Source organism: Eucalyptus grandis, chromosome 2 (genome assembly GCF_016545825.1).
Source record: "Eucalyptus grandis isolate ANBG69807.140 chromosome 2, ASM1654582v1, whole genome shotgun sequence".
Taxonomy (NCBI): Eukaryota; Viridiplantae; Streptophyta; class Magnoliopsida; order Myrtales; family Myrtaceae; genus Eucalyptus; species Eucalyptus grandis.
In genome coordinates this window covers 31,249,582-31,258,734 of record NC_052613.1, presented here as the reverse complement: position 1 = coordinate 31,258,734, position 9,153 = coordinate 31,249,582, and the positions used below count along the sequence as shown (strand labels likewise).

The 9,153-nt window shown below is 42.7% G+C and overlaps 1 protein-coding gene across 2 annotated transcripts; it reads left to right on the top strand.

Annotated features, from left to right (window-relative positions):
* The first annotated feature begins 1,030 nt into the window (after positions 1-1,030).
* LOC104432336 (amidase 1) lies at positions 1,031-5,293 on the top strand. 2 transcript variants are annotated; one of them, XM_010044792.3, is made up of 9 exons: positions 1,031-1,269; positions 2,080-2,232; positions 2,814-2,938; positions 3,020-3,145; positions 3,644-3,826; positions 4,028-4,175; positions 4,287-4,454; positions 4,676-4,810; positions 4,923-5,293. In XM_010044792.3, the coding sequence occupies exons 1-9, from the start codon at positions 1,160-1,162 to the stop codon at positions 4,924-4,926; spliced, it is 1,152 nt and encodes a 383-aa protein (XP_010043094.2). In that variant the 5' UTR covers positions 1,031-1,159; the 3' UTR covers positions 4,927-5,293. The 2 variants fall into 2 exon arrangements, with proteins under 2 accessions (XP_010043094.2, XP_039161810.1); XM_039305876.1 differs by having other exon boundaries at positions 4,287-4,458.
* The last annotated feature ends 3,860 nt before the right edge of the window (positions 5,294-9,153 follow it).

Sequence of the window (9,153 nt, the reverse complement as noted above, 5' to 3'; positions counted from 1 at the left end):
GGTCCCTTGGTATGATGAAATGTCCGATCTAGTCCTTCGTTACTATTTTCTTTTCTTTTTCCCTTTTTTCCTTTTTTTCCTTTTTTTTTTTCCTTTTTTTTTTTTTTCCTTTTCTTCCTTTTTTTTTTTTTTTTTTTTTTTCGCTTTCCCCTCAGTGGGAGGAGCGGGAGGGGGGCGTCCGGCGAGGGAGCCCCTCGCGGTCCCGCGAGGGCCCCTCGCCGACGTTTGCGAGAGAGCCCTCGCCGGTGTCGGGCGAGGCGAGGGGGCTCCCTTGCGGGCGTCCTCGCAGCGGGCGGGCTCTCCCTCGCGGATCTCGGCGAGGGGGAGAGCCCGTGCGAGCAGCCCGACAAGGACGGCCCTACGAATGCGAGGGAGAGCCCCTTGCCGACGCCGGCGAGGAGAGCCCTCGCCCGCTGCAAGGGGCCGAGGCCCCTCGCCCTCGCCGACGCCGCCCGGCGGGCTCTCCCTGCCGGAACGCCGGCGAGACGGCCTCGCCCGGATCTGCGAGGAGAGCCCTCGCCGGCGTCGGGCGGGCTCCCTCGCAAGATCGGCGGGGACGCCGAGGGACTCCCTGCCGGAGACAGGCCCCCGCCGCTCATGCGGCGGAAAGAAAGAAAAAAAAGGAAAAAAATAGTAACAAAGGACTAGATCGGACATTTCATCATAGTTCGGGGGCCACCCTGGCCGTCGAAAGTTCGGAGGCCAGATCGGACATTTTATTAATAGTTCGGGGGCCAAATCGGCCCATTCGAAAGTTCGGTCATATCGGACATTTTATCAATAATTCAGCACCAAATCGCCCGTCGAAAGTTCGAGGACGAAAGTCGACGTTGAGTGAAAATATAATTTATTTATTAATTTCCCAATATTTTTAACTAAAGAAATAAGTATGTGATAATTTTTAATATACCGTAAGAATAATAATTTATTTTCGAATCACAAAAAATCAAATAATTAAGAAGCCTTTTGACGGGTTTATCAGATAATATACAAAGAGTAAATTTCTCATTTTTCTGTCGAAACTGATTGGGTCAAAAATCAAGAACCCCTCCGTGGCCATTGGAGCATTGGAGCCTCGTTTCCGTACAGGAACTATCCGTCCGTCGTCTCTTCCGACGAGCGGGTGATAGCCGGAAACAGCTAACAGCGCCCAGAAAAAATGGCGATGTCTCCGGAGTACGGCGCTTTCATCAGCAAATTCGTCCTCAAGCCTCCCGCCTCGTCTCCCTCGCTTCCCCTGGCCGGCCTCACATTCGCCGTCAAGGACATGTGAGTGATTCCTGCTTCGTACGTCGTCGCTCGACTGCGACCCGGTTTCATTGCAGCGCCTCTGTTTCTCTCTCGATAGCCCCAGCTTTCGTTTCTGGGTGTTCAGTTTTCCTTGTTTTATTCAAGTGGGAAGATGATTCGGGTTGTGGGCTTTCCCCCCTTTTGCGTGGTTTGCGAAGATGTGTCTGCTTGGTCAAGTGAGTAGTTGTTAACTTCGGATTACTCGGTGAAGTATCGACCTTTGTCATGAAAAAGCGAAGACCCAATGAGAAGATATTCGCATACCAGGCGATCAGCTGACGCGGGGTTCATTTTCACCGAATGTGATGGGACCCCATGTTCCGAGCGGCAAAGAAGGAGTTGGGGGGTGGTCGTCTTCAGTATTTTGTTGTCGATAGATGTCACCCGCCATGTTAATTGATGACGAGGTGTTTGTGCTCGCCGCATTTTCTTCCTAAAAGTTTTCGGAAAAGTTACAGAGCATCGAGGATAGACATCTCGGGTTAAGCTTGCTGCATACGCCCGGTTGACTTGTACCTGGAAGATTATTTTTTATTGATATGGTTTTGTTTTGTAAGTGTCGGGTTTTGATCTTGGTCTAGTGAGAGTATTAGTAGTTTACCTTTATCACTGAATTAATGGGAGAGATCTAGTTATAACCGTGTGTTCCTCACAATGGTTGGGCTACTTGTACTGCATCTTCTGTTAAAAGGCATGAAATTTTACATTGATTCCTGCTGCCATGCGTAGTTGGACTTTTTCTGAGACTGAAGTTTGTGTCGGTTTTTTCATATGGAATTGTTCGCGTAGTTTCGACGTTGAAGGACATGTGACTGGGTTCGGAAATCCTGATTGGGCGAGGACTCATGCGCCTGCATCTTCCACAGCTCCAGCTGTTTTGAATGTGTTGAAAGCGGGTGCTACATGTGTTGGAAAAACTGTCATGGATGAAATGGCATACAGGTTAGTGTCTGTGAACTTGGCTTATAAACTCAGTCTTGCCGCGATTGAAAAACACAGCTCAAACTTGAGAATTGTGGCTTACTGTCAAGTTTAAAGAGCATGCAATGAATCAAGGATAGGGCAGCTATGTGCTTGTGCTTAGCCTTAGCATGGAGAGAGAATCGGGGATGAGCTAGACTAATTGCATGGCTAGAGCTGCCAGAGACTCTGTACCAGCTCTACTACTTTAGTCCACCTGCACAGTCGCATTCACAGTCTTCCCCAGATCAGATTATAGAGTTCTGAATCTTGGAACGAAGTGTCTTGCCTTGCCAGTCAAGGAGGCATCATGATTTAAGAACTTTCTTTTCCATTTTGTATTTTGAACTTGGAATGTTTTAGCTTAAGATAGGAACACTTACCAAGGAAAAGACGGGATAAATGCAACAGATACATAGTCTACCGAGGTTGACTTTGAGAAATTCTATTTTGAGAATGGAATTTCCAAGGTAGTCTCTTCCTTCTTATATAGCTTCCATAAGGAAGTTCTACTTTAAAGTGAGGAATATAATCCACTGAAATGATTATTTTTGTGGTGGCAGCATAAATGGGGAGAATAAACATTACGGCACGCCAAGAAACCCATGTGCACCTGATCGCGTGCCTGGAGGATCTTCTAGTGGATCTGCTGTTGCAGTAGGAGCAATGCTTGCCGATTTCTCCCTAGGTAAAGCACTCCACATGGAATTACTCTGAAATTTTCTCAGTTTATCCTTCAGAATGAAGCTAAAAGTTCTGCACTGTGCAGGAAGTGACACTGGAGGAAGTGTAAGAGTTCCTGCATCTTATTGTGGGATTCTTGGATTTCGGCCCTCACATAATGCCATTAGCACTGTTGGAGTCATTCCAATGGCGCAAGCTTTTGATACAGTAGGTGAGCATTCTGTTTTTTCGTGGCCTCGAGCTTTTGATGAAAATAGTAATTGGTTTCAGCTTCTTAAAGAAGGAAAGTTCAGTGAAAGACTTAGGTTCCTTCTTTTATTTCTGACATTAGTGGTGTTTCTTTATAAAAACGACATATTGGGCAGCTGAAAGAAATTTCTAGCACTTTCAATATGGTGAGAAGTGTGCCTCTTTGAAACAGTTTGTCCCCTTTCTCCTAGGTTTTGTATTGCACTGTAATTCCATCTTTAAGTATTCTAAAAGGATAACACAGCAGCCAACTGGCTGCTTCATGCTTCTTCCTGGTTTTGTGTTTTCCGTTATGTCATGTACTTATGCAAGGTTTCCGCACTCATCGGAGTATTGACATTTAAACTCGTTCGTGACGAGTGTGAATTTATTTTTGTTTGCTTCTTTTCTTGTTTCCTACCATTGTAAACTAGTAAATGAATATTTGTTAACTTTTGTCTTTGTTTACTGTCTTATCTAGGTTGGTTTGCTAGGGAACCGAGCATCTTGAAGCAGGTCGGTCGTGTTCTTCTCGAGTTGCCTGATGCAGATCCAAATAGACCTAGTCAGATCATTATACCAAGAGATTGTTTCCAGCTTTTAGACATTCCCAGTGAGCGACTGACTCAAGCTTTTGTAAGATCAGTGGAGAAATTATTCGGAGGTAAGAAGATAAGAGCATTGAGTGAATGATTTAGCTCAGATTGTACATGCAGTCCTGAAGCACAGTAATGTGGAAGGAATTGATCATTACAGATGGAAGTGAAATGGACTGGAATTGGATAATCTCTCAATTCATATATCTCCATTCCTTAACTAGTTTTTCTTTTTGTATCTAATGTCTCCTTAATGCGAATCAGTGCAGGTGATATAATTAAGCACACTGTCCTTGGGGACTACGTCAGAGACAATGTTCCGGCCTTGAGTTCTTTCCTATGTCAAATAAATGAGGATCAAGTAGACAACATCCCATCTTTGGCAGCTCTTTCTAGTGCAATGCGGTTGCTTCAGAGGTGGTGATGTGTACCTGAACCCTCGTTGGATTTTATTTCAGTCATTCATTGTGTGGGATATTGAAGAGAACCACTATCTATAGAAGGATTCTGATTAACCTTGAATCATAGGTATGAGTTCAAGAATAATCATAAGGATTGGGTGTCTGCTGTTAAACCCGATTTGGGCCCGGGAATATCAGAACGGGTCAGGGAAGCCCTCCAGACGACCGAAGAAAATATTGATATCTGTCAGTCAGTGAAGAAAGAATTACATTCTGCTCTTACTTCCTACTTGGGGTATGTCCCTCTCTTGTCATCTTGCATGCCTTGAGTTCATAATTGTCTTTTGTCACTGTTCTTGGCTTCTTGCTATGTTTAACATTATGTTCTGAATTTCTCAAAAGAATCGCAATTGATCAAAATAACCAGAGGAATTATCAAAGAATACTGTTCTTTTTTCATCTCTCGAGCAATTTGAATTATAGAAGAAGAATAAGGTGCTATTGCCTTTGTTGCAGGATTTTGGTATCCTTGCAATCCCCACGGTTCCTGGGCCTCCACCAAAGCTGCAAACAGATGCATCCTCTCTGGAAGTTTTCCGTGCCAAGGCATTCAGTTTGCTTTCCATTGCTGGTGTATCGGGATTCTGTCAGGTTGCACAATCCTCTCTCACTACACAACCTTAAAGCTGTCATACTCCTGTTTCAATTCAATTTAACGCCCCTATGCAATCTAGCATTAAGTGACTGCGATTCACATTTACAGGTAAGCATACCGATGGGGCTGCATGATAATTTGCCTATCTCAATATCCTTGCTGGCAAAACACGGCGCCGATGGGTTCCTGCTAGACCTCGTCGAGACACTGTACAAGTCTCTTAAGGAGCAAGCTGCTGTTGCAGAGAAATCAGTTTGACGTATGTATGTCTCTGTCATTTTCCTGAGATGCTTCTAGCTATATTTATGGGCCGATACCCTTGTACTTGTGCTGCGTGCCTTCAAATGTAGCGTGGACTCTGTGATTTTCATAAGGCTGTTGCTGATAAAATAAAGTTCTGTATTATCATACAGCCCACTTGTTTAGATTCTGAAAGAATTTCTGGGTGCTCATTGTGACTCTTTGAGCATTTTTTGAAACCGAGTGCTTGTGCAATCGTCATATTGGTAAAGAACAAGGACTGTGTTATCGATTTAGATTCCCCTCTCCCCTGTTCAACCCAGTTCAGTACTGAGTCTAAGCCAAAGAGTTGCATGGTCTTGGACAACCCATGTATAAATAGGCCTCCATAAAAACTTTCACTCAAGGTCATGCCCCATCAAAGGGAAACTTGGCCCAAACACCAGCCCTCTCTCGTCCCTCAGTCCAGCCTCGCCACTTCCATTAAGTCGCGTTGCACCGTCACTTCCGTCGCCGTTCATGGAGGACCGCCTCCATTGCTGCCCTCTCAATGCCTACATGTGTCCTTTGCAACCGTGGAGACGAGGTCAGACGTTGGCCTCTTCTTCTGAATGGTGGAGACAAGTGCCTCCACTGTCGAGGGTTAGCGACGGCGGAGGAGAGGCAGCAAAAGATTGTCGGAAGGTACAAAGGGCCTACATGTAGAGGCGGTTGCAGGAACGCCCGAGTCTTTGCCTTATTTAGAGGGATAATGACACCCAGTGTTTCTTGGTAAAACGAAAACAACTACTTGCCTTGAGTAAACTCCCTAACTCTGCAGTGATGCATCTTTGTGTATGCTCCCCCCCAAAAAAAAAAGTTTAGGTTATTGGAAGCATGACCGGCCAAGTTTCATGAAATGTTAGGGTCCGTCTAATATTTCTTTCATCATTTCTTTATAGTATAAGGTATATTCACCAGTAGGCAGCTGTGATAGTTCAGAACTTGCTCCTCATCGCCGAGATCCCAAGTTCGAATCTCTAGCTGCTAGCGTCTTAAGTGGGAGACTATAGTGGTGAAGTCCTATGCTAGTCTCTCCCGAAGTATAGGGGCCCAGTCCTTCGATTCTGTTCGGGCATGGGAGGCTCGTGGTGAAGTCCTCGGTTACCCAAAAAAAAAAAAACTGTGTAAGATATTTGACCCCTCTAACTCAATTCTCATGAACGCACACAAATGATTTCATCACCACGACCATTGTGGGAAAGCCGCTCCCATAGATGGCGGGGGCGTGACCCTTTTTAGTCAATATGGGCACAAGACATTGCAATTTGAATACTGTATCCGATCGCATTCAATTCAAAAGTGAATATTTCTTCCGCCGTTTTACGGCTAAAGGACATTGCAATTTGCAAGGCATGGCCTCAAGTGCGAAAGTCAAATACCATTCTAAAGTCCCTTTGAAGCTGTCGTGTTTGGACTTCGAAGTGGGACTTTCCCTCTATTTATTGTCTTCGGCACTTTGGTCATGGTCCAATATCGCATTGATTATAACAGAAGCTATAGAGAAGTCGTTTCAAGCATGCGCACGCATTTGAAGACTTTCTTCGGCTCGGTGGCTTCTGACTAGAATAGGGGGCACGGCTAATCAGTGTTTAGCTCCTTAGAGATTGATTTGTGCGGACACGGTAGTAGGTTCACTTCACGCTCGATCTCGAAAGTAACACTCCAGATGCGATTAATTCACCTCTCCCTAGCAATGTTTCTACGATTAAACCGAGAAATTTAAACTTAAATAGAACCGGAACGTGGGAAAAATGTTTATAAAATTACTAAACTATTTGTGTAGATATTAACTCAATCCTAAATTTTTTAATCATAACGATATAATTATAAATCATTTGATGAGTAGTAACGTAACCTTTTGATGGTTTATTGGTATAATTCTTCAGGCCAAACATCCAAATAATAAATATATGATTAAATTGGTAAAATATTTAAAAAAAAATTGACATAATTGAAACGTTCAAATTAACTTATGCATAATAAATTTGAGATTTTCCAGCTGATGAAGCCAAAGACGGGCTCCTCGTTTCGCACGAGGGTGGTGGGGGGAACCGTACCTAGTTTAATATGATGCGCTCTCGTTTGTAACGAAAATCAACCAGCCCGATTCGTTTACGAGGCTGACAAGTTTGACTTGGTAGGCAGGTCCACATTCCCTCGCTGGTTTCATTTCGACTTGCTGCAGCTCACGCGCCGGGTGAATGACCAGAGGTCTTAGTTGACGGGCTGGAAAGTGGGAACTCCTTTTCTTTTTTCCCGAGTTGACGGGTCTGTTGAACGTCACTAAGGTCTCGACCAGGTCCGATGACTCGAATTTGCCCGGAGCCATTTTCCATTGCCGAGTGCGTGCGAAGATTAAGACGAGAGCTAAAAGGGGAGGTCGGAATCTGAGTGAGTTCCGACGGAGGCCGTGAAATTTGGAGCAAGGGATTGCGCCGCCGCGCAAATAGCTATCGTGTCGGTGGTCTCATTGAGGGACCAATGGTGGAGCTGATACCCTTATCGAGATTGGATAGGCCATTGCAGCGATCGCAAAACCTTGCTTCCTTCTCTTGCTTACTCTATTTCGGTTTTTTTTTTTTTTTTCAATCCTTGCGAGGGTCCTTGGAAAGGGTTTTCAATAGATGTGGCAGTACTTGGATATTACATTGGCTTCACATGTCCTCCTATGATGATTGTCTAATGGTCACGAAAGATCAATTGATAGGAAAATCATAGATCATTGTTCCGATTAAAAAAAATAAAACTTCAAGCTCAGCAATTTTAATGAGTGGTTTTGGAACGGAGCGGTCATAAATATAAAATTTACTTTATGACCTTTCCTTATCAGTGAAAATGTACCCAACTTTTAATTACCCTATGGCTTCATTAATTTCGTTGAAGATATATGGTTTTGAAGATATTTTCTTAAAAAATAATCAATTGTATTGCTTACAAAAATAAATGAGAAAGAAATATCTTCATTACCCACTATAATATTTAAATATAAATTATTATCGATAATGAAAACATTTTTTTCACCAACTGAAAGGTTCAAGTAATATATGCAATTTTTATTTATTTATAAATATCTCTTTTCTTGCGAAACAAATAGAGTCTACGTGTACACACAAGCATACATGACATAAACGACAAGCTAATAGAGTAAAAAAATTGCATCTATTTCGAAATATAATTCAAATGAGAAAAGGATAAGTTATATCATGCGATAACATGACTTAATATTAAGTAAAGTTTAGGCCCTATTTGGTAACCGACCATACATTGTTTGATTCTAATTTTTTATTCTCTAGAACAAAAAAAAAAAGAACATAAATTTATTTAGTAACTTTATTGTTCTCATGAATATATTCGGAAGATTATTAAAAATTTAAAAAAGAATTGCTTATTTATTCTTGGGTACAATTCAAATATTAAGCCTATTTTCTTCTTTTATTATTCTTCTTCTTTTGGCTTAATGGCTAGCAATTGGCCAGACGGGAGTCGTTGATCTTATTGGAGTGTTGCCAATAGGCGAAGCTAAGCTTCGTTGACGATTGGGGAGGCTATACCTTGTGGTGGCCACTGCGAGGGCATCATTGCTTGACCATGGCGAGCCTTGCTAGAGATCGGTGATGCTCAACTAGGTAGTGATTTGGCCACGATGCCATGAAACCTAAGGAAGAAGGAGAAGAAAATGAAAAAAGAAGAAGATGAGAAAAGTGTAATAAAATTATTTGAAAAATTTAAATCATAGAAGAATTTGAAGATCTTACTAAATGTATTTTTATTTCAGGAATAGAAATTTTAAACAGTTATAAAGATACTTTCAAATCTCAAAACTATTCATAAAACATAATAAAAATCGTTTTGAGCAAAATTATTTTCGGAAATCTTTAGATACTCCAAAATCTAAAATATTTTTCCCGAAGAAAGGCCAAAACATTAAAAAAGAAAAAGAAAAGGACATTCAAGAAACGCATCACCCACGCGCGCGGGAGGGCGCGCGTGTAGTCGCCACGCAACCAAACAAGCGCGACAAATTTAATGGCCACCAAGTTCGGTTTCCTCCGCCGTA

What these genes read in the sequence shown, in the direction of transcription:
- LOC104432336 (XM_039305876.1), top strand. Translation starts at nt 1,160, where the DNA reads ATGGCGATGTCTCCGGAGTACGGCGCTTTCATCAGCAAATTCGTCCTC. An exon ending in GCTTGCCGATTTCTCCCTAG is followed by an intron (nt 2,939 to 3,019) that starts GTAAAGCACTCC and finishes TGCACTGTGCAG; the next exon opens with GAAGTGACACTGGAGGAAGT. An exon ending in GTGTATCGGGATTCTGTCAG is followed by an intron (nt 4,811 to 4,922) that starts GTTGCACAATCC and finishes TCACATTTACAG; the next exon opens with GTAAGCATACCGATGGGGCT.